This window comes from Myotis brandtii, unplaced genomic scaffold (genome assembly GCF_000412655.1).
Source record: "Myotis brandtii unplaced genomic scaffold, ASM41265v1 scaffold317, whole genome shotgun sequence".
Classification (NCBI taxonomy): domain Eukaryota; kingdom Metazoa; phylum Chordata; class Mammalia; order Chiroptera; family Vespertilionidae; genus Myotis; species Myotis brandtii.
The window spans coordinates 1,880,270-1,904,431 of NW_005362155.1; the positions used below are offsets into that span (position 1 = coordinate 1,880,270).

Here is a 24,162-nt window from a genome sequence, read left to right on the forward strand (position 1 = left end):
AAGGGGTGGGGGAGAAGGAGACATATGTAATACTCTTTGTAATACTTTAAGCAATAAAACAAAATTTTTAAAAAAGCATAATATGCTAATTAGACCGACAGCCGAACAACCTTCCAGACGTCATTCTGGATGTCATTCCAGACGAAGCCACTGCGGTGGGGGCCGAGGCAGAGGTGGTTAGGGGTGATCAGGCAGGCAGGCGAGCAGTTAGGGGCAATGAGGCAGGCAGGCAGGCAGAGTGGTTAGGAGTGATCAGGCAGGCAGGCAGACAAACGGTTAGGAGCCAGTGGTCCTGGATTGCTAGAGGGATGTCCCGGATTGTGAGAGGGTGCAGGCAGGGCTGAGGGACTCCCGCCCCCCCACACACACGAATTTCATGCACCAGGCCTCTAGTATCTGTATAACTATTGCTCTAATTGAGACCTAGAACATTTTCACCACTCCTAAAAGTTCTCTCCTACCCCTTAGAAGTCAGTCCCATAGCCCCAGCCCCCATGGTCTGCTTCCTGTCACTTTAGGGTATTTTTGCCTCTCCAGAACTTCCTGTAAATTGAATCATACAATATGGTCTTCCTTACTTTGGTTTGTTTCACTCAGCATAATGTATGTGAAATTCGTTCATACTCATTTCTTTTTGCTCCGGAATAGCATTCCTAAGGTATAGCATTATACCTTAATTTGTTTACCTGTTTACCTATTGATACAGTTTTGGTTATTTACTGACTTTGGCTATTATGAATAATGCTGCTATAAACATTCTTACACAAATCTTTCAAACATTTTTTAAAATTTTATTTTTTTTGGTAAAATAGCATATTTATCATACATTTCTAAGTGTATGGTTCATGTGGCATGAAGCACATTCTCTTTTTTTAAAGTTTTTTTATATATATTTTTATTGATTTTAGAGAGGAAGGAAGAGAGAGAGAGAGATTGAGAGAGAGAGAGAGAGAGAAACATCCATGATAAGAGAGAATCATAGATCGGCTGCCTCCTGCAAGTCCCCCACTGGGGATCAAGCCCACAACCCGGGCATGTGCCCTTGACTGGAATCGAATCTGGGACCTTTCAGTTCGCAGGCTGATTCTCTATCCACTGAGCCAAACTGGCTAGGGCTGAAGCACATTCTCAATACACAAGTCCTTGTGTGTCTGCTTAACTTACAAGAACTTGCCAAACTGTGCCCTAAAGTGACTGTCATTTTGAGTTCCCACCAGCAACATATAAGAGTTCCATGCTCTACACCAGGGGTCCTCAAACTACGGCCCGTGGGCCACATGCAAATACAAATATTGTATTTGTTCCCGTTTTGTTTTTTTACTTCAAAATAAGATATGTGCAGTGTGCACAGGAATTTGTTCATAGTTTTTTTTTAAACTATAGTCCGGCCCTCCAATGGTCTGAGGGACAGTGAACTGGCCCCCTGTTTAAAAAGTTTGAGGACCCCTGCTCTACACCTTGGCCAATGTTTGATGTTGTCAGTCTTTCCTTCTTTTGATCAACTTTATTGAAGTATCATTTATGCACCAAAAGCCTGTATCCATTTTAAAATTTGAAGTTTAATGAGTTTTGACAGGCGTGCACATTTGAGAAACCATGGTCACATTCAGTCTTGTACTCTTTACATACCAACCCCCTTTGCCCCCAGACCTGGCAACCGCTAACCTTTATGTTATAGACTAGTTTGCATTTCTAGGGTTTTCTATAAATAGAATCACACCATATGTACTCTTGTGTCTCTGGCGTCTTTATGAGGTTCAGCCATGCTATTGTGTGTAGTTGTAGTTCACTCCTTTGTGTTGTATAGATTTCACTGTGAGTACTGCCATGTGTTTACTCTTCTGCAGGTGGGCTTTTGGATGGTTTCTATGCTTGAGTTATTCTGAATAGTGCTCCTATGAAAATTATCATACAGGCACACCTCGGAAATATTGCGGGTTTGGTTTCAGATCACCTCAGTAAAGCGAGTTGTAATCTTTTTGCTGGTGGAGGGTCTTGCCTTCAATTTGTAAAAAATGCACACTTGTGTAGAGCAATAAAACGAAGTCTGCCTGTGCATGTTTTTGGTGCACATATGCATGCATTTCTGTCAGGGATACTGTGGAGTAGGGTTTCTGGGTTGTTGGGTATGCATATATTCAGCCTTAGTAAATATCACCAAACAGTTTTCCAAAGCAGTTGAGCAATTTCTATCCCATCAGGAGGGTTTAAAATTTCCGTTTGCTTCACATTCTGCTTTCATTTCAGCAGATGCCTGTTTTTCTTTTCTTTTTTTAAACATTTTTTTAAAAATATATCTTTATTGATTTCAGAGAGGAAGGGAGAGGGAAAGAGAGATAGAAACATCAATGATGAGAGAGAATCATTGATTGGCTGCCTCCTGCACATCCCCTACTGGGGATCAAGCCCACAACTTAGGCATGTGCCCTTGACCAGAATCTAACCTGGGACGCTTCAGTCCGCAGGCTGACGCTCTATCCACTGAGCCAAACCAGCTAGGGCAGATGCCTGTTTCTTTATAACAGCCATATAACCTCCATTTTGTGGGTCATCTTCTGTTATTTAATCATCCACAGTAGATAGATTTTTTAAAATTTGTATCCAGTTTATTTGTAATAAAAAATGTAAATAGTATATAGCCTTTAATTATGTTTATACCTGGATATTTCTTTTTTGTTACTGCTGTAACATTATCTTAGAGTTCTGCATGTAGGTCATAAGTCAACAGTTAAGGTGTTGGACTGTGTTGCTTTCTGCAGGTTCTAAGGGAGGTCTCTTTCCTTGCTCATTGAGTTGTTGGCAGAATTCAGTTCTTTGCATTATAGGACCAAGGTCCCTTTTCTTTGGTAGCTGTACACTGAGGGTCATGCCAGCTTCTATAGATTGCCCACATTCTTCACTTGTGTTCCCCTTCCTCCGTCTTCTAAGTGAGGTTAAGGTCCCTCCTAGTCTTTGAGTCTCTCCTTTCTCTCTCCTCCTTCCATCTCATCTCCCTGACTCATCCAGGAAAGGGTCCTCACCTTTAAGGACTCAAGTAATGACATTGGGCCCACCAGGATAACTCAGAGTCCTCTTGCTTCTCAAGGCCCATGACCCCCGTCACATCTGCAAAGTCCCTTGGCCCTGTAGGAAGCATGTTCTCAGGCTCCAGGAATTAGGATGTGGGCATCTCTGGGCCACTACTCTGTTACCACACCTTTATAAAAAGTTCTCTTGTTGTTTTGATAGATTCTTAGAGCTACAGTGCCTGGTCAGAGGAGTGTATGTTTTCAATAATTGGTATTAGTTATTGCTGTGGACTGAATGTGTCTCCCCACCCCCTAAACTTCCTATGTAGAAACCTAATCCCCAGTGGTATTAGGAGGTAGGGCCTTAGGAAAGTGACTAGGTCTTGAGGGTGGAACCTCATGAGTTGCATAGTGCCTTATAAAAGACTCCACAGAGTTCCCTTGCCCCTTCTGCCTTGTGAGGACACAGCAAGAGGTCAGCTGTCTGTGAACAAGGAAGTGGGCTCTCACTAGACACCAACTTTGCTGGAACCTTGATCTTGGACATCCCATCTCCAGAACTGTGAGAAATACATTTCTGTTGTTTATAAGCTCCCCAATCTGTAATATTCTGTTATAGCATCCCAAGACATTACCACAAACTGAGCATCTTAAAAGAGCACCCAGCCCTAACCTATTTGGTTCAGTGGATAGAACAGACTGAAGGGTCCTGGGTTTGATTCTGGTCAAGGGCATGTACCTCGGTTATAGGCTTGATCCCTGGCCCTGCTCAGGTCACTTGTGAGAGGCAACCAATTGATGTGTCTCTTTCTCTTTCTCTCCCCTTACCTTTCACTCTCTAAAAGTCAGTGGAAAAATACCTTTGGATGAGGATTAACAAACAAACACAAAACAAAAAACAGCACCCACTTATTAGCACATAGGTTTTTGGGGGTCAGAAATCTGGGCACAGTTTAGCTGGGTCTTCACAGGGCCTTGGGGTTTCTCACAAGCTGTAGTCAGGTGTGGGCTGGGGCAGAATCCTTTCTAAACTCATGTGGTTGTTATCAGCATCTGGCCATCCTCTGTTCCTGGCCACATGGGCCCCTCCATAGCGCAGCTTGTTCATAGAGCCAGCAAGGGAGAGAATCTGCCTGCAGGAGTCTCATGTAATATGATCAGAGGGGACATCCATTACTTGGCCCTACTCAGGGTCAGAAGCAAGTATCAGCTCCCACCACCCTCAAGGGGAGGGGTGTCCCCAGAAGCATGAATGCCAGGAGGTGGGATCCTTGGTCCACCTGAGTGCCTGCCACACTGCTTAGTGTTGCCTCCTTGGGCTGCACCCAGTTGCATGCCCACTGGGACATGTGGGATTCCCTTTTCTGTCCCCACTCTGTGGTACAAGGTGCATTTCCTTGGTATAGACATGTACCTTACCCTTGAGAGAGTAAGAGTGAAGGCTGGTCAAGTGTCTCAGGTACATGCATGCCTGGACCTGCCTGGATGGCTGGTGTGTGAATCCCAGGGCCCTCCCCGTTTTGTGTTATGGAAAGCTTTTCTGGTTCCTAGAAGACCTGACATTCCTGTTTGCCATTTGTCTGCCTTTGGGAACTTATTTTCCCTCCCTAAGGAATAACACTAAGAAACAGCAGCTGCCTGTCTTGGGTTGGGGGTGGAATCCTCATGCTACGAGTTGGATATCATGTTGAAACACAGGCATGTGCCTCATTCAGACATCCTGGCTGGGGGGGGTGGGGGGGGGGGCTGTGCTTCCCAGGAAGTGAGATCTGGGAATTGTGTAGAAAGCCAACAGCCTCGGCTTTTGACACCTCAGCATCTCCTGCCAGTGTGGGGGGGCTGTGCTGCACTGGAGCCTTCCCTGAAGTCACTAGGTGACCTGTGTTCGGCTGAGTCACCTGACTTGGTGTGAGGGCTTGACATTCATGGTCCACACTGCCCAGGGATGCTTCTAGTTCTATCATGGAGCTGCCACAATAGGGAGAACCTGCTGGGAATGGTTTTCTTTCCCTCGGACACTAGCCAGCATTCTAGTTTCTGGTCCTCTGTTTAAACACTGCAAAGTAAGACATTGGTTAGCATTTTCTGTTTCATTCTTTTTTTTTTCTTTGTTAATCCTCACCCGAGAATATTTTTTCCTTTGAGAGAGAGCGGAAGGGCGTGGGGGAGGGAGAGAGAGAGAGATCAATGTGAGGTATACCAATTGGTTACCTACTGTATGCACCCTGACCGGGCTAGGGAACGAACCCGCAACCCAGGTACGTGCCCTTGACTGGGAATCAAAACCACGACCCTTTGGTTCCCAGGCTGATGCTCTAACCACTGAGAAACACTAGCCAAGGCTTCTGTTTCATTCTTTTTAAATATTTTTATTTCAGAGAGGAAGGGAGAGGAAGAGAGAGAGAGAGACATCAAGGATGAGAAAGTATCATTGATCAGCTGCCTCCTGCATGCCCTTTACTGGGGATCAAACCCGCAACCGGGCATGTGCCCTGACTGGGAATCGAACTGTGACCTCCTGGTTCATAGGTCAATGCTCAACCATTGAGCCACACTGGCCGGGCCTTCCTGTGGCTTTTAATTATGTTGGAAAATAGCTTGATGATTACACATTTAGGGTTGCAGTTTCTTCCATTTAAGACTGGAACCTCAAACAGAAAGCAGGTGGTCATGAACATGCTGGCTGGGCAGGTGGCATCCTTCCTTGCCTGCTCCCTCCATTTCCTCCAAGTGGAATCTGGGTAGGTTTGTGGGAAGTGCCCTCACCTGGAGGACTGCCGAGTTGTGAATAGTGGTCCTCAGTCTGACCAGTCCCTGCTCCCTCTGAACAGTGGAAAATTGAACTTGAAAACATCCAGCAGTCTTGATTTATGCACCCAAAACAAAGCTGAGGGTGGATCTCAGACAGTTTGAGCAGACATCTGAGAATTTTTGGTTCTTATTCATGTGTGTTCCCTTTCCCTGATTACCTTGTAATTTCCTAGGGCTTTAGTGAGGGTAGGTTTACGTGGGGGTCTGTTGTCCTGTGTCAGTGCTAACAGATATGCGAGCATTGTGAACCTCTAAAGCAGTGGTTCTCAACCTGTGGGTCGCGACCCCTTTGGCGATCGAACGACCCTTTCACAGGGGTCGCCTAAGACCATCCTGCATATCAGATATTTACATTACAATTCATAACAGTAGCAACATTACAGTTATGAAGTAGCAATGAAAATAATATTATGGTTGGGTCACAACATGAGGAACTGTATTTAAAGGGCCAGAAGGTTGAGAACCACTGCTCTAAAGGAAGGGACGTGGGAGAGGAAATTGGGACTTTCAGCCTGCTCTGTCCCAAGACTTTTTTTTTTTTTTAATTTTTTTTATTGCTTAAAGTATTACAAAGGGTATTACATATGTGTCCTTTTTTCCCCCCCGCCCTTGACAATCCCCTGGCCTCCCCTACCCCCCAGTGTCTTATGTCCATTGGTTATGCTTATATGCATGCATACAAGTCCTTCGGTTGGTCTCTTACCCCCCTCCCTCCTGCCCCCCAACCCTCCCCAGCCTTCCGGCTGCAGTTTGCCCATCTGTTTGAGGCAGCTCTGCCTCTGTATCTATTATTGTGCAAAAGTTTATAATGGTCTCTATTATCCATGAATGAGTGAGATCATGTGGTATTTTTCCTTCATTGACTGGCTTATTTCACTTAGCATAATGCTCTCCAGCTCCATCCATGCCGTTGCAAATGGTAAGAGTTCCTTCTTTTTTACAGCAGCATAGTATTCCATCGTGTAGATGTACCACAGTTTTCTAATCCATTCATCTACTGATGGGCACTTGGGCTGTTTCCAGATCTTAGCTATGGTGAATTGTGCTGCTATGAACATATGGGTGCGTATATCCTTTCTGATTGGTGTTTCTGTTTTCTTGGGATATATTCCTAGAAGTGGGATAACAGGGTCAAATGGGAGTTCCATCCAAGACTTCTGATGGAACACTGTGCCTTGACTTCAGCCAGCAGAGTGGCTGCTGTGCTGTGCAGATTAACTGGCCCAAGAAGAGTGGATTGTGCAGATGATCCTTGATAGTCTGGCCACATGGCCATGGATGTCCCACTCAGGTGGCCGATGTCCCCGGTCTGGAGGAGAGGGCAGGTGAAGACAGAGCAGATGTCCTGTTTGTCAGTGCCACCCAGCCCTCAGCCTTCTTCCCATGTGTCCCCACAACTCTGTTTACAGCTCCTGATGAAGTGGGTCTCAGTGGGCAGGAGGGGTGCCCTGGTGAACTCCCCTGATCACCAGGTCAAGGGTGACTGTCAGAAAATAAAGTGACTTTCTAGAAAATTGAGACTTTAATGATCATTTTTGTACTGTTCCTCCTTCCTCCTCCACCTCCTTTCTCTGAATTTGTACTTTGAAATACCTCTTCGAAGGACAGCAGTCAGCAGACAGGTAATTACAATGTTCCTGCAACTTCAGCCTCCGTCAGCATTTTTCTGGAGCCAGTGATCTGCTTTGTCCTCCTCCCTGCCTTGGCTGTTGTCAGGGACAAATAGGGTCATGAGGGACATCACAGGGACATGAGGCCAGTCATGCAGGGACATGGTGTGGGGAGGACGCCAGCATGTGCCATACTGAGCCCAGGCATGTCCTGCTGGACCATTGCTTTGCAGCATCCCCTTTACTGTTCTTAAAAGGAATGAAATTCATAGATAATGTATTCTACTTATATTCAAAACTAAAATAGACATGTGCACATGTACATATACCTGTAATATAAAGGGGAAAGATAGGGTGCAAGGTGTCGTAAGATCATTTGTATTTCAGTAGGTCAGTGCTTGGATACAGTTGTACTAAATGCTGAGAAAATGACAGTTAAAATGTACCTGGTGAAGGTGTCACTCTGGGTGATGAGACTTGACTTCTCTTGGTAAATTTATGAACAAAACCCAGTCTCCTGTGATTTGCAAGGTGGTGGCAGCCCTGAAAAACATGGCACGGGGCAGCTTGGCATCATGAGTCCATTAGCTCCTGGAACAATGCCTGCTGTATAATAGAAATTGAGAAAGTAATTCATGTCAGGTGAATTGCCATTCCCTTCAGAAACCCCATGAAACAATAGAAAATGCATTCTTAAAAATTTGCCATCAGGTGAGAGAAGCTGACAGTTTGGGAAGCAGGTGCTATTGCCACAGCTGAGTGCAGAGAGCTAAAGCCTGGGCTGTGAGGGGCCAGCATGGATCCTGTAGCTCTGAACCTTGCACTCCATGTCCCCAGGCCCCTCTGAACTCAACACAAGGAGGATAGGTTTAAATAACGGCAGGGGCTGAATGGCTGGGTGGCCCACAGGAAGGACACAAGAGGTCTACCCTCTGAGAGAATCAGGCACGGCGGAGGCCAAGTGTAAGTCCATTCCAAGTGAGGAGACCCTGGCTGCCCCTCATCCTTAGTGCTCAGGTAGGGGCCCTGTGGCAGCAGACAGTCTTTGTTGAATAGTCATCAGTCCAAGAGACATGAGCGCCACACTCCCCAAGGTTCCTGGCAGCTTTGTTGTAAGCCCAGTTCACAAGAACTTCCCATGGGTTTTTAATCCTCACTCGAGGATATGTTTTTTGTTGATTTGAGAGAGAGAGACACATCAATTTGAGAGAGAAACATTGATCAGTTGCTTCCGGTACACAGCCCAACTGGGGATTGAACCTGTAACCTGGGCATGTGCCCTGACCAGGAATCGAACCTGCATGGGATAACACTCCAACCAACTGAGCCACACCAGCCAGGGCTCCTACAGGTTTTTAGGATCTCTGAGGAGTAAATGGACAGCCAAGGGCCACTGCAAGGTGAGGAACACATTCGGGAACCTTAGCAACCTTATAATTAATGTCTAACATAAAGAATTACTGCACCCAAGAACAGGATGCTGTTAGAAAGGAACATTCCAGAAAAACAGACAGAGCTTTTAAAATAACAGAATTTTTAAAAAGATCTTAGAAGGGCTGGAAGATTAAGTTGAAGGTATTTTCCAGAAAGTGGAACAAAACTATAGCTATGGGGGAATAGATGAGAAAACTGACCATTAGCCCAGAGGTCACTCCCTGGCTAATGGGGGCCCAGGATGTGGGACAGAGGAGCATGTGGTTAGAAGGGTGAACTGGGGAACTGAAGGGCTCCTGGGTTCCCTGCACAGAGAGTGAAAAATACCCCCCAGACCACTGGACAGATAAAGCCCTGAAAGCTTTCATAGTAAGAAGGTCGTATGAGAAGGGCTAGGAATCAGAACAGCACTCTTTTCCCCTGAGAGCCTCTGGTCACCTGCTGGTGGCCTCCCCAAGCCCTGTGTCCATCCAGGGAGTGTCTGCAGTCCTAGGATCTGAGCTCTGGTCATCCCAGGTGTGAGCTGCTTCCGTCCCCAAGAAGCCTGCTCAACCCCTGTGCACCAGCAGTGATTCCAGTGCCCATAGCTGATTTATGTTCTGAATGGTCATGACTGTGCTGTACAGGGCATTAAATTTTTTTCAACTATGTTTTTATTGACTTTAGACAGAGGAAGGGAGAGAGAGAGAGAGAGAGAGAGAGAGAGAGAGAGAGAGAGCATCGGCTGCCTCTTGCATGCCCCCTATTGGGGCATACTGTTTTCCGGGTAAGTGCCCTGACTGGGAATTGAACCTGTGACCTCTTGGTGTATGGAATGACGCTCAACCAACAGCCATGCTGGCCAGGGCAGTATTAAATGTTTTGAATGAAGCCTCTGGTCATCATTTTCCAAAGTGGGTGAGTGAAATTCTTCAGCAACAAATCTTCAGACCAAAGAATTGTCAGAGCTGATTCATAGTAAAGTTTGGTTGACACCTATCTTTGTTTACAGGAGGAAGATTCTGTCTTCCTACCTGCCTCTCTCTTTGGACTTGCTATGTTTATATTTTCTATGAATTTATAAAGCACACTGTAATTTTTTATCCAGATTTGGGACGTAGCGGGGTGGGGGACAGGATAAACTTGAAGAATATACTTGAATTTTAATATTTCAATATCCAAGTGAGTGTGTCAGCGGAGGAGTTCTCCATGCACACCATCTCCCGTTCCCCTTCCTCCCCCACCCGCCCCACCGCACTTTGACTTCTTGGCTCCCGGGCAGTCCTCAGCTCTCAGCTGGACCCTGCTCTCCGCTATGTAGGGACTTGCTGCCCACTTTACTCACACAGGTGCTCAAGCTGGAGCCAGGCATGGAGGCCACCTTTCCTTAGAGGCCAGTGCCAGCACCAGAGGGCTCCAGAGAGCACAGTCACTGTGAGACCAAATCCCTTTAATGGTGACATTGCTCAGCCATCAAACTGAACTTCAGCTTTTCTGCAGTGTTCCCTGAGAATCTTGTTCTCTAATGAGCTCTCTGACCCAGTGGTAGGTGGGTAACTGCAGCAGAAGGGGTGTCGGGAGGACAGTGGCCCCTCCTTGTTACCAGTTCCCACTCTGAGTGCCTGTCCCCACTGGTTCCATGCGTGTGTTTGGCAGTGTTGAGCAGAGCTGCTGGAGAGCAGGGATGGAGCGTCCTTTCTGACACAGACCACAATTAATGACCTGATGTCCTGGGTGGAACTCAGGTAGATGGGTCTGCAAAGTGCCCAGGGTGCACAACACTCATGATGCTGGATGTGGGAGGGAGCCCAGAGCTGGGTGGAGTGTGGAAGCCTTCTCCCTGTACCCTGTCTCCTCCTGCGTTCTGAGCCTGTGTGGCTGATCTGCCACATGGAGGCAGATCTGATGTTGCCTAGAAGATGGGCACCCACATCCAGCCTTCCTGGAAATTACCCTCATGGGGTCCCTCTCACAGAAGCTCTGGAGACAGGATTGAGAGGAGGCAAGTCCTGGGCCAAATCTGTGCTTCCTGTTTGACAGAATTCCAGGAGCTCCCGCCCAAAGAATCTGGTTATCAGGAGATGAGAGCTGGGGGAAGGGCAAATGCTGAGAAGGTATGGTGGCGGCAGGCCTGAGTTTTGTTTCTTCCGGAGGAATGGTTCTTTCACATGAGAATATGTGCAAGAGACTCTCCTCTCACTTTAAAAAAATATTGTGGTAAAATAACATAACATGAAACTTACCATTTTAATTATTTTTAGGTGTTCAGATCAGAGACACAATAAATGCATTTACACTGTTGTGAGACCGTCACCACCATCTTCTCCGGAACTTTTCCATCCTCCCAAACTGAAACTCTGTCTTCATTAAATACTGACTTTCCAATCCCCTCCCCCAGCCCTGATAACCTCTAATCTACTTTCTGTCTTTGAAACTGACTACTCTAGGGACCTCATAGAAGTGGAATCATACAGTTTTTGTTCTTCTGTGACTGATTTCCCTAAGCATAATGTCCTCAAGGTTCATCCATGTTATAGCTTGTGTCAGAATTTCATCTTTTTTTAAGGCTGAATTGAATCCCATTGTATGTGTAGTCATCCTTCCATGGACACTTGTGTTGTTTCCACCTTTGACTATTGTGAATAATGCTGCTATGAACCCAGTTGTACAAATACATATATGTTCAATTTCCTGCTCTCATTTCTTTTGATTACTAACCCATAAGTGGAATTTCTGTATCATATGGTAATTCTGTGTTTAATTCTTTGAGGAATGGCCATACTGTTTTCCATAGTGACTGCATCATTTTACATTCCCACAAGCAGTGTACAAGGATTCTGATTTCTCCACATCCTCACCTTTCTGTTTTTCTTGGTAATAGCCATCTAATGAGTATAAGGTGATCTCACTGTGGTTTAATTTGCATTTTTCTGATGATTAGTGGTATTGAGCATTTTTTCATGTTTGTGGTCATTTGTATATCTTCTTTGGATAAATGTCTAAGTCTTTTGCCCAATTTTTAATTTGTTTTTATGTTGTTGAGTTGTAAGATTTCTTTATATATCCTAGATAGCAATCCCTTTCAGATATGTGATTTCAAATATTTTCTCCCATTTTGTGGGTTGCGTTTTCCTTCTGTTGAGTGTCATTTGATGCATGGTAGCCAGGTTTTCACTTGCAGGTAGGAGTTGGCCAGGCAGAAATAGAGTAGGGGAAGAGGCACCAATGCCTGAGGCACCAGGAAGGTGCTGGGTGCAGATGCTCTGAGGTTAGCTTGCACGTGCACGCTCACACAATGTGTGAGAGACACTTATGTTAAAATGCCCACTTCCAAGCCCTGTTGGAGTAAGTGTTATAAAAAGTCATGAAACAGCCTTTTTAAGGCTTAAGAAGGAGGGAGGAAACACTGAGCCTTTAGTAAGTTTCCAGATGGTCCAGAAACCAGTTGAAGATCTTACATGTAAGGTAACATGTCCAGCACTGTCCCTGATCCTTCCAACTTCTCTTGGACTGACTTTTTCCCATAAAAATATAAAAATATTAAAAACTAAAGATATGGCATGCATAGGTTCTGCAGAGAGCTCTCCAGAGAAATGGCATTTTAGCAATTACTTTACCTTTAATAATATTCTAGGCACACTCCAATTGTCAGTACCTAGGGGCTATGGTGAATCCAAGAACTCAGAAATTTCTCTGCTTGAGATCCACATAAAGTAGGTCAGATGGAGATGAGCTCCTGCTGGCCTGCTGAACTCTACTCCTGTGCCATCCTCCCTTTGACTGGTGCTGTAGTGCCCAGCAGTCTGGGTCCCTGGGCTGGAGCCACAAGAAGGCTCCAGCTGGGGGTAGTCTGTTCCTCCACGACTCCACTAGCCTGTAGAGACTGAGTGCTGGCAAGGCGGATCCTGGCAGGCTCCTCTCCAGGCGTCGCCTTCAGCAGCCCTTTTTGCTTCCTTGCAGGGATCGACTACAAGACGACTACCATCCTGCTGGATGGCCGGCGGGTCAAGCTGGAGCTCTGGTGAGTCGGGCTGTGTGGGATTGCGGTGCCTGGGGGTGGGGGACAGCACTTCAGAGTTATAGCTGGAGCCTCAGAAGCTAAATGAATAAGTCAAGAATCCTTAAAGGAACAGGAAGGAAGGAGTCCTGTTAACATTGTAAGTGGAATAGCTGTTAAAGAGATCCTGTGTAAACATGGAGTGGATTCTGCTCTGTGATGTAAAAACCAAAAGGTCCAGGGCCGTTTGTTCTGATAGAGGCCAGCTCCCTTTACCCATACTCATTTCCACAGCAGCCACAGCCCCCCTTTGCTCCCTTTTACCAGGCTATACATTTTCCAGAGTCTTGAAGTTGAGATGTGAATTCCCATAGGTTTGGGATTCTCCAGCCTGGCAGGGTGGTCTCCTAGAGGCAGTGGTCGCGAACTGGTGGTCTGCAGACCTCTGGTGGTCCGTGAGGTCCGAAAGGCTGGCGACCGCTGGTTTAAGGAAACCTTTGGAGCAGCGGTCGCCAACCGGTGGTCCGCGGACCACTGGTGGTCTGTGAGGTCTGAAAGGTTGGCGACTGCTGCCCTAGAGCACTCCGGCCCCAGAGGTTGGCCAGTATAAGCTGTGGAGGGGGAGGGAGAGCACCTTGTAGGGATCACACTGCACATGCCAGGTCCCACAGGACACATCCCACTGACTCCCCCTGTGTTTCAGGGACACGTCGGGCCAAGGCAGGTTCTGCACCATCTTCAGGTCCTACTCCAGAGGCGCACAGGTAAGACCAGCAATACTGCCGGTGTTGCTCTCCAGAGGGACAAGGCATATTTCTGTGCTGTCAGACCCCATGTGTGTGACTCTTAACAAGTTTTTATGTTGGGACATCAGGCTTCCACTAGGCTGCCCTCTGAGCGAGGGGCCTCAGCTGTCAGAGGGCACCAGGTCCCCACCCCCACTCTGAGTTTCTACCGGCTCCTATGGTAGTGTTGGGACCCTGCACTGTGGAGCCTCCACTTAGTCACCTGGTTCACTAGGAACCAAAAGTGACTTCCCTGTCACCCAGGACCTCCACGTATGGAGCGAGGAGGCTGCTGGGGCAGCCAGGTCCATCACAGGGCTAGGGGCTCCCAGGGCGGGCTGGACTGTTTTCCTAATCAGGACTGTGGGGACTGAGCTTTGGAGCCACTGTGGGAAGGGCTGCTCATAGGGACAGGGTATTAGCAAAGAGCAGGAGATGGGGGCTATCCAGGGGCTGCCATGGAAGTATGCCTAAGTTTGGGTCAGTGTACAGAGGTGCAAGGGCACCCTGGGAGCTGTACAGAGGCATTCTGGGGGGCGGGATGTGGGGGCTTACTTATCCTCTGGTCTCCCTGAGCATGCTCCAAGGAGAGGGGAGAAGTAGTTGCAAGAACCGGCCAATTATAGGCTGTCGCTGCTGTGTCAATGTGAGGAGTCTGATCAGTCCTGTCTGTAATTCAGAGCAGGCCATGACCCCCCCGCCAGACTTCTGGAATTGCCAAGGAGACCCCCAAGTTTAGACCTGCTCTACACACCAGGCAGGGTCCTCCACTGGGACCAGCATTCCTGGGAGAGGAGGCACTTGGGTGTGTTTTGGGGCCTCTCACGGTGTGGGGCATGAACTCCAGGTGGGTCTGCACTCAGCAGAAGCAGGGGCTTCCTGTCACCCCCTCACTCTGGCTTGGACTCATGGGGAGCCCCATAGGATGTCCTTTTAGCTTTGTCAGAGTTGATGAAGACTGCAGCTACCTACCTTGGCACTCTGCACTCCCGCTGATCTTGCTGCTGCATGAGACCTGAGGAGGCTGAGAGGGAGAGAAGTCTGTGGCAGGGGTCTGGCTGAATCTGCTTACGTGTTGTTAGAGACCCCCCGACCTGTGCCTTCCTCCAGAGCCTTCCTCAATAGGGGCCTTTTAGACATGGTGGGAGGCAGGGAGATACTGGATGTGGCCTTCTTCTCTCCTCAACGGGGGTGCCGAGGACCCCCCAGGCTGGGCTTGGCAGCACTTGTCCTAGGAGCATCTGCAGAGGTGTGGGTGATAGCACCTGGAGCCTTAGCTTGATGGTCCCCCAGTGTGTGTGGTGTTGGGGGCCTGTAAGCAGTTCCACCTGGAGCAGCTAATCCTAAATAATCAAGGTGTGGATCGTAGCTTGGGGACGTTTGTCAGCACCAGAGGTGAGGTTGAATAGCTAGAACTGCCTGCAGAACCCAGTGCCCTTTAGATAAATGCATCCCATGGGTCCCTTTCTTTTTTTTAAGAAGTGACTGCATATGTAATTTTACACTTCACTTACAAGGAGATGAGAAAGCTGTGTTCTAAAGGTGCTGTTACCCCGAATGACGGGGAGGCTGAGTTCTGTTGTCTTCCTTATGCTTTTGAATATCTCCTAATGGTCTACAATAAACACATACTACTTTTGAACTAAAAAAGAAAGTGAAAAGATAAGGGGGTAGTTCTTGGGTTGTGATAATGAAGGGCAATTGGGAAACATCAGGAAGGCACTGAGGTCAAACCTGGGAGGGCTCAGCTGGTCTGCGCACTCTGGGTGTGAACGTGGAACCGTATGAAGACAGTTGTTTCTGTTCAGCTAATTGAGGACACCTAACAAGCTTGGGCATTTGTCAAAATATACAGTGTTTCAGGGAAGCAAACACTGAGTCACTTTCGTTCTCTCCAAAGCATCCCGTCCAGTTGGTTGTGTATTTGTTGTTGCTCTTGCTTTAATTCTGGAGGTTCTTGTCAATTCTGAGCTGAAGGAGCCAGTCGCACATTTCGGGCCTGAGTGGTGAGTGGTAGGGTCTGAGCTCAACTCTGCCCTCCTGTGTTCTTACTGCAGTGGCTTGTTCTGCTCTGTCCCATTCCCATCCTGCCTGATGGTGGCAGCGCAGACGCGAAGGCAGCATCCAGAGTAGACCACCTGGTTTTGCTGCTCTGTGTGGCCCCTGATGGTACATTGAGTTGCAGGACTATCTTTCCCAGTCAAGTTTTATATTTCCAGTCACTTTCTCACCCTTGGTTAAGACTGGAGAGACCTTACGGGTCCCTCAGGGCCCAAGTTACAAAAGCCACCAACCCCTGACTGCTGTCATCTGTTCTGCAACAGGACTGTCTTGTAGTTCTTACCATGAGCAATAACCTTTCTTAAAAGCTATTTTTTTTTTTAATTTCAGAGAGGAAGGGAAAGGGGGAGATAGAGAGAGAGAGAGAGAGAGAGAGAAACATCAGTGATGAGAGAGAATCATTCATCAGCTGCCTCATGCACATCCCCTACTGGGGATCAAGCCTGCAACCCAGGCTTGTGCCTTGACCGGGAAGGGAATCAAACCGTGACCACCTAGTTCATATGCTCAACCACTGAGCCACACCAGCTGGGCAAGAAACAACCTTTCTGTCCCTGACCTCCTATATGCATGACCCTTGTTTTGTGTTGCCGAGATGTGATGTGGCCATTCATGGCCCTGGGAGGTTAGCGCCTCTGCTGCTGAAGAGAACAGGTCCCCTGGGCGCAGTGTGCTGAGAGCTGGAGGCGGGGGTGGAGTGGGTGTCCTGTTTAGTTGAGGGTTTGGGGTCAGCTGGAAGAGCAGGTCTTCCTTCTGGACAGAGATCAGTTTGTCCACACAAAAAGGGGTTTCAAAGTGGGGGGTGTGCACGTACCATTTGGTGAGTGCTGAGTAGGACCGATCAGGTGGGTGGGCATATGGCTCAGGGACCATTTAACAGTTGCTCCTCATTTTCAGTGCGTCACTTACTTCTGGGCAGAGCCTAAGTGCTTGTGGCGGTGGGGCAGAGGCTTCCACTTGCAGCCTGAGTTCCTTGGGAGCTCTCCCATACAAATGCATGACACATGCCAAAATTGAATTGAATTTTTTGTTTGTTTGTTTTTTTGTTAATCCTCACCTGAGGGTATTTTTTTCTGTTTACTTATTTATTTATTTTTTAGAGAGAGAGTAGAAGGAAGGGAGGGAGAGAGAAAGAGAGAGAAACATCAATATGAGAGAGACACATTGATTGGTTGCCTCCTACACACATCCTGACCAGAGCTGGAGATCAAACCTGCAACTCAAATATGTGCCCCTTGAACCTGGGACCCTTCAGTTTGTGAGTCGATGCTCTGATCACTGAGCTACCAGCCAAGCTAGTTTACGCTTTTCAATGTTACATAGATAAGCAAAAGCAAGAGCATAAACCCTCATCCAGCCTTTGAAAATGTGTTTACATCCATGAAAACATTTTCTGTGTGGTGTGCTCTATGTTTATATTTCTATTTTAAAATACCATACTGCCCTGGCCAGTGTGGTTCATTGGATAGAGCAGCCTGTGCACTGAAAGTTTGCAGGTTTGAATCTGGTCAGAGGCACATACCTGGGTTGCAGGCCCTTGTTGGGGTGTACGTGCAGGAGGCAACCAACAGATATATCTCTCTTACATTGTTTCTCTCTCACTCTCTTTAAAAATTAATGGAAAGAATATCCTCAGGGAGGATTAACAAAAAACAAACACCATATTTTACATATTATTTAGGATCCGTGTTCTCACTATGCAGTCTGTTGTGCACCTGCCCAGGATCAGCACGTGTGCACCTCAACTTATTCAGCAGCTCCCACTGCATGTGCAGTTTGTCTCATGCTGTGATGAACATCTGTGAGGGCTGGTCTTTGGACACATTCTCAGTGATTTCTTAGGAGGGGATTTGGAGGGTCAATGGCACGTCTCCATCCAACCCCAGACCAGAGGGCTTTGTTCCCTGTTCCCCAAGCAGCAGGACTCACTCCTGCTACCCCATGGTTCCCTTCCAGTTTTATTCTCTGTCCCCATCAAACTGGTTTGTTTCTTCAAGTGGGCTCAAGGGAGGGGGTCTTTCCTTATAATCATAGCCCTTCCACATGGGGAGGTAGGCAGCTCTGTTTGTTCTATACGAAGCTTTCCGTCCAGATGCCACTGGATGGGCGTTCAGTAATTTCTACATTCCTCTTAGCAGGACCTAGGGCAGTGATGGCGAACCTTTTGAGCTCGGCGTGTCAGCATTTTGAAAAACCCTAACTTTGGTGCCGTGTCACATATAGAAATTTTTTGATATTTGCAACCATAGTAAAACAAAGATTTATATTTTTGATATTCATTTTATATATTTAAATGCCATTTAACAAAGAAAAATCAACCAAAAAAATGAGTTCGCGTGTCACCTCTGACACGCGTGTCATAGGTTCGCCATCACTGACCTAGGGGCTACATTTAAGTCTTCCAAAATTTGAAGAACATTTTTAAGGAGAAAGGCTTTAAAATCACTCATTTTGAGATGGAGACATCCTGTGCCTTCCATCTCAGCTGCACTTTTTCCCTGTCTCTGTGTGTTGGGAACATAGGCTGAATGAAGACACGGTGGGGCAGGGAGGGTTGTGAGCCTGCTTCAGAGTGGAGTGCAGGTCCAGATGGGCGGTGTGAGGGTCTGGGGGCACTCTGTGGAGTCACTTTCCTAAGGCCTATGACAGGTCACTGCTGAGACATTCAGAGCAGATGGAGACAGCCTAGAGCTGAGCTCTGAGTAATTAGTCTCTAAGGGATGTGACAGGAAAGTCCGTAGCAAACCCCCTACTGGCCAGTGGAGCTGCACATGCAGCTGCTGGAGTAACTGATGCCCTGCTCTGCAAGTTTGGGCTGGAAAACTCAGGAACACCTTTGCTCAGCTTCCCTGGGGCCCCAAGGAAGAGTACACTGTTAGAGTGTCAGGCAAGTCGTCCACATCTGCCTACCAGGATTATCCACAGGGTCCACCCCACACTGTAGATCTGCGTGCATCTGTTTTAGCTCCCATGACTTTCAAATGGTCACAGGATAGTGCTTCCTGTGTACTTGGAGGAAAGAAGTTAAAAAAATGCCACTTCTGCCCTAGCCAAGTCCCCAAGGGGAAGGAGGGGGCAGCATTGAGCCTATGAGATCCTTGACCATGGATGACATTGCTGCCACCCCACATAAGGGTGTCCAGGGCCACATGGACCTGGCCAAGGCGAGAAGACACAGTGTCCAACACCAGAAATCCCTCTTAAATATGACAGGGTGTCTCTCAGTACATTGTCTACACTGCCATGTGTTAAGTAACCTGTACGATCCCCTGAAAGCTATCTGGCTCTGCCAAATGTCCCTGCCCTGCCTGTCCTAGGAGGAAGGGTGCATGTCCACGCCGGGGCCCGTGCCAGAACAAGAGGCCTCCATCTGGCCGACCCCTCAGCCTTGTGACACGCTTATCTTCCTTGCAGGGGATCCTCCTGGTATATGATATCACCAACCGCTGGTCCTTCGATGGCATTGACCGATGGATCAAGGAGATTGATGAGGTAGGTGTGCACCTGTGGACACCCCCTTCCATGGTCATCCTCCCCAGGGCACGTGTGCTCCCATCCCCACAAGAGTCTTTGTGGCCCCCATTTGCTGCTTCTCCCGTGGCCCCAGCTTTGTGCGTCCTTTCTTGCATCCATGGCACTTGAAGGTCGGGATCTCATGCCTCAAGAGGCCATGGCTCATGGGTCTGAGCCCCACCTCATCATAGAATTGGGATGGGGACAGCCAAGAAGGGGGCATCCCACATTCATACCTGTGCTGAGTCTTCTGCCCCCCCCCCCAGCATGCACCTGGGGTCCCCCGGATCCTGGTTGGGAATCGGCTGCACCTGGCTTTCAAGCGGCAAGTTCCAACAGAGCAGGCACGTGCCTACGCAGAAAAGAACTGCATGACCTTCTTCGAGGTCAGCCCGTTGTGCAACTTCAATGTCACCGAGTCCTTCACTGAGCTGTCCCGTATCGTACTCATGCGGCATGGCATGGAGAAGATCTGGAGGCCCAACCGAGGTGAGGTGCAGCCAGTGGGGCCACCAGGGCTTGATACCTGAGTGTAGAGTGCAGTGGACAGGTGACCCTTCAGAGGTCGTGGTCCCTCCCAGGTGTCGGGGCTCCCCAGTTGTAGAACTTCCACAACGTGCTGCAACTAAACCAACTTGCATCCTGCATGTGCTTTATGTGGGGGTCCCAGAGTTATGGGAGAGGACTGTGCCTTACATTCCGATGATGCCCTCATGCTGGGGGTGGTGACCTGTCTCAGAGCAAGCAGGGGAACGGCTTCTAATCCCTGTGTACTTCCCGGTCCTTCAGCTGCTCAAGCCATGCCCACCCAGAGCTGCCAGGGATAGCTAGTGTTCCCAGAAGCTTCAGTCTCCTGCGAGGTGCTGGGGCAGAGCTGGCTAAGCTCTCAGAAGTGGGGTCCCCAAGGACATTTCTCAGTATGCAGCTGTAGGGAGAAAGCAGGAGCAGGGTGCCATCCAGGGGCTGTACCCGGTGGTGCCCTGCACCAAGTAGAGTAGTAGAGCATCCAGGGTTCTGGTTTGGAAACCTCCATCCCCCACTAGTGTCACTTGTGCTCATCTGGCCAGATGACAGCTTGTCCCTTAGTGTCCCCCCGACTCAGGTCCATAGGCTCCGAGATCTCTCAGCACCTCACTGTCTTTCTCTCCAGTCTGAACGTCCCCATCATCTGACCGCCCTGCCCATGGTCTGACCCTCTCCATGGCTGACCCCTGCCATGGTCTGATCCTCCTCCCATCTGACACCTCCCCCACCACTGATCCCTTCCCCCTATGGTTTGTTTTGACCCCTGTTGTCTGACTCCCCCTCTCTCTGACCACCCCCGCAGTGTTCAGCCTGCAGGACCTCTGCTGCCGTGCCATCGTCTCCTGCACTCCCGTGCACCTCATCGACAAGCTCCCACTGCCTGTCACCATCAAGAGCCACCTCAAGTCCTTCTCAATGGCCAATGGCATGAATGCCGTGATGATGCATGGGCGTTCCTACTCTCTGGCCAGTGGGGCGGGGGGTGGCGGCAGCAAGGGCAACAGCCTCAAGAGGTCTAAGTCCATCCGTCCCCCCCAGAGCCCACCCCAGAACTGCTCCAGGAGCAACTGCAAGATCTCCTAGCAGGGGAGGCAGGCACCGCCCATCCGGACACGCTTGGGGAGTGAGGTCTCAGGCTTGGGGAAGCTCCTTGCTGGGCGCTCGGGCGGCACCATGTGCAGGGAAGACTTTGGCCACATGACCCCTCCTGGGAGCGTGGGGCACACCTAGTAGGCAGGTGGTCTCAGCCAGAGGAGCCCTGTAGGACAGCAGAGGCTGGGTCTCTAAACAAGCCCAAGTCCCCACATGCTGTTCCTGGTCCCCCCTCGAGGGAACTGTCCTGGGGTCCCGTGGGGCCTGGCTCACTTATTTATATAGAAGACATTTCACCACTTTTATACCTTTTTTAAAGGGCCGACAGGGAAGCCTTAATGCAGCCATGGGGTGAGCTCATGTCTGCTCGTGGGGATGACCTTTGGGACATTGGAGAGGGTAGAACTGGAGGCAAAGATGGGGAGGAATTTACCGTCACTTACACTTCACGTGGAGTGTGGACTATGCAAGGCCCCGTGGGGACATGGAGCTCTGGGCAGCACTCTTGGACCCCGCTACCTGTGCCAGCCTTTCTGAGTATTGTGGCTAGTGTGCCTACCACACAGTACTGGTCAGTGGTGCGGTGTGGGCCCGGCAGTCTGCACAATGGGGTGATGTTCCTGTGTGTCATGGAGCCATGGACTCCAAGCAGAATGTCAATGTTTCTGGGAGAAAAAAGAAGTGGGGTACACCTCCCTCCCTGCGTGGAGGCACTTTTATATGTTGCTACGTGAGATGGGCTCTGCATCTCTGTGAGTGAAGATGCAGAGCTGTCTGTGGGCAATGAATACTTGAGGAGTTGCCAGGTGCTCTGCAGGTTTGGACTGAGTCTTGGCCCACTCGCCTCTGGGCGTCTGGATCCCACTCTTGCCAGCTTCTGTTCCCTGACCTTGGTTATCACCCCATAGCTGCTCCTCACCTGGCATCGCCCCTCTTTGAGGTCACATGTCACCAGAACCATTTCTTAGTGATGCCACCTGGAGCAGTCAAAGCAGTGGACCTCCTCCATGATCTGGCAGCCAACCCTGAGCTGGAGGCCTTCATTCCTTCCACCTGCCTGGCTGGTGACATGACCACCAGTCACACTGGTGCTCAACTCTACCTCCTGCTGGGCTCCCCTGGGACTCCTCTGTGGAGGGAGCCCTATGCCTGCTGTTCTGGGAGGCAGGTTGGGCAGGGGGCTGCGGCCCTTGTGAGCAGAGGTGCCTGGGGGCTCTGCTCAAGGCCTAGCCACCAGCAGGGTCAGGCAGAGGAGGCCCTGCCTGTCCTGTCCTGCCAACGGAGCCCCTTTCTTTGTATTTTGAACCAAATAACATGGACTTTGTTGTGAGGGTGTGGACGGTCCTGCGTTCACCACATAAACACTACCCTTTGCTGCTGACACTCGCACCATTCCTGAGCTCATTTTGGACGGTTTTTGTTTCTTTGTACAGTAAATGTAAGCTCTGACCTCCAGACTACATTTTATGTGAATTAAAGTCTCTGGTTTTAACTGGCTGGTCAGTTGGAGGTGTGAGGTGGGGTGGGTCTGCACTCTGACACATGATGGGTCCAGGGCTGCTTTGTCGATCCCACCACCCCCCATGACTAGTCTTGTCGACGGGTACACATCCTGGCCACTGGGGCCGAGTGTGGCTGCATCAGCCTCCCTGGATACAGGGATGAGCTGTGTTTCTCTGGGTTAGGCAGGCAGCCCACCCAGCCTGTCCTTCCCTACACGGCAGTAAAGCAGATGGCTGGCGGGATCACCTGTTCCCGCTGCCCCCAAGGCTGGAGCCTGGGATCCTGAACCTTGGAAACCGAACCCTCCCTGGGGGTGTTGGTGGGGCATAACCACTGCTGCCTGGGAGGGCAGTGAGCATGGAGCAGGGATGTGGTGGAGACGGTGGGCCGTCCCCTGACACGCACTCCAGCCCAGGACCATCACATGGGGTGGTCCCCATGTCAGCCCTCAGGACTGCACATTACCCCCACCTCAGGCCGCAGCTTTGTGGGAGGGTTCTGGGCCTTGAGCCCCGTCCAAAGTCTGGCCCACTGGCCCCCCATGCCTGAGGCCCCCTCACAGAGCAGATCAATGGCGTCCTCTGCACCTGGTATGTCTTTTGGTCTCATTCTGACCAGACCAGGCTCTTATTACCCTGCCTCCTGGGTCAGAAGGTCAGACACAGGGTCATGGGACGTTTTCATCCAGTCTTAAAGCAGATGCTCCTGGGGCCCCAGACCTCAGGGAAGGGTTTGGAAGGGCAGATTCTGGCGGTCCCTGTGTTTGATCTCCCTTCCCCCTCCTTCCGGGTCCTGAATCCAAGCTGGGAGGGTCTGTGAGGCTGCTTTGATCCCCTGAGCCCAGAGCCTGGAGGGAGGAGGGCCTCCGGTTACAGTGTCCCCTCCCCTCCCCACTCTGACCAGAGCCAGCCCTTCTCCGCCCCTCAGTAACCCTGGTGGCCAGTGTCTCCTTGCTCCTGGGCCTTAGCCCCTCCCCCACCACGCCCCCTGCCCTCTGTTAACCAGAGGGCCAGGCTGTGAAGGGGTCTTGCCAGAGCTCAGATCTGGAATCCACCCAGTCCTTTGCACAGGGGTGTTGAGAGGGAGCATCTGCTGTGGGCTCAGACCTTGGGGGCCAACGGGGAGCCCAGAGGATCGGTCAGGGGCCCAAGGTCAGGGTGCTGACCACAGGCCTGGAAGGGTGGATGCCTAAAGGGATCAGCGCAAAGCAAGGCCTGAAGGGCTGGCAGCCACACGCCCCCGCCCTCTGGGCCGGTGGTCCCCATGTCAACCCAGAGGCTGCTTCTACCGCTACTCCTCATGGTTGGGCTGACCTCGGGGGCCAGCCTGCTGCAGGGGCCCAGAAGCCACTCAGGCGTGTGCCCCAACCAGCTCAGCCCCAACCTGTGGGTGGACGCCCAGAGTACCTGTGAGCGCGAGTGCATCGGGGACCAGGTGAGTGTGGGCACCATCCCCACCCACCCCGGTGGGAGTCCCAGGAAATTAGGGTGGCCTGGGGGAAGCTCAGACCCTATCCCCTGACCCCCAGCCCTTCGAGTCTCCTTACTCTTCTCCCACATCCTGCAGGGGCTTCAGGCCATGCTCCTATGAGGGTCTTAAGGGACACTCCATCTTTACCCTCATCACCCACCAAACCTGCCCACCCCCACCCAGGGGTCAGTTGTTCTCAGGAACAGCCAGGTAGAAAGGCAGGGGCCACATTTGGATGCCCCTTTGCAGCCTGGCCATGCATCCCCTGAAGTGGCCTTGAGCATGCTGCCCGTCTCCCCTGGGCCTCAGTTTCGTCATCTGCACTACGGGAATAATTAAACCTGCTTTGAGGCGTGGGGGGGGGGGGGGGGTGG

The 24,162-nt window shown here is 49.9% G+C and overlaps 2 protein-coding genes and 2 long non-coding RNA genes across 4 annotated transcripts in view; 3 read left to right on the forward strand and 1 right to left on the reverse strand.

Annotated features, from left to right (window-relative positions):
• The window catches only part of LOC106726794, a 16,864-nt gene extending 9,531 nt beyond the window's left edge, over positions 1 to 7,333 (forward strand). The window contains exon 2 of the long non-coding RNA XR_001362897.1: positions 6,935 to 7,333. This is a non-coding gene — a long non-coding RNA (uncharacterized LOC106726794). The remainder of the gene's footprint in view (positions 1 to 6,934) is intronic.
• RAB40C (RAB40C, member RAS oncogene family) overlaps positions 1 to 22,307 on the forward strand; it is a 32,100-nt gene extending 9,793 nt beyond the window's left edge. The window contains exons 2-6 of the mRNA XM_005870371.2: positions 12,803 to 12,863; positions 13,543 to 13,603; positions 19,100 to 19,177; positions 19,465 to 19,687; positions 20,526 to 22,307. Of these exons, the coding sequence (XP_005870433.1) occupies positions 12,803 to 12,863; positions 13,543 to 13,603; positions 19,100 to 19,177; positions 19,465 to 19,687; positions 20,526 to 20,806 (704 nt within the window). The 3' untranslated portion in view covers positions 20,807 to 22,307. The remainder of the gene's footprint in view (positions 1 to 12,802; positions 12,864 to 13,542; positions 13,604 to 19,099; positions 19,178 to 19,464; positions 19,688 to 20,525) is intronic.
• On the reverse strand, positions 13,259 to 23,959 carry LOC106726795. Its single transcript, XR_001362898.1, has 3 exons — positions 23,949 to 23,959; positions 13,372 to 13,413; positions 13,259 to 13,282 (listed from the first exon to the last, which is right to left on the reverse strand). It is a non-coding gene; the product is annotated as an uncharacterized LOC106726795 (long non-coding RNA).
• Positions 22,391 to 24,162, forward strand: part of WFIKKN1 (WAP, follistatin/kazal, immunoglobulin, kunitz and netrin domain containing 1) — a 3,669-nt gene continuing 1,897 nt past the window's right edge. The window contains exon 1 of the mRNA XM_005870373.2: positions 22,391 to 23,752. Coding sequence (XP_005870435.1) covers positions 23,582 to 23,752 — 171 coding nt within the window. The 5' untranslated portion in view covers positions 22,391 to 23,581. The remainder of the gene's footprint in view (positions 23,753 to 24,162) is intronic.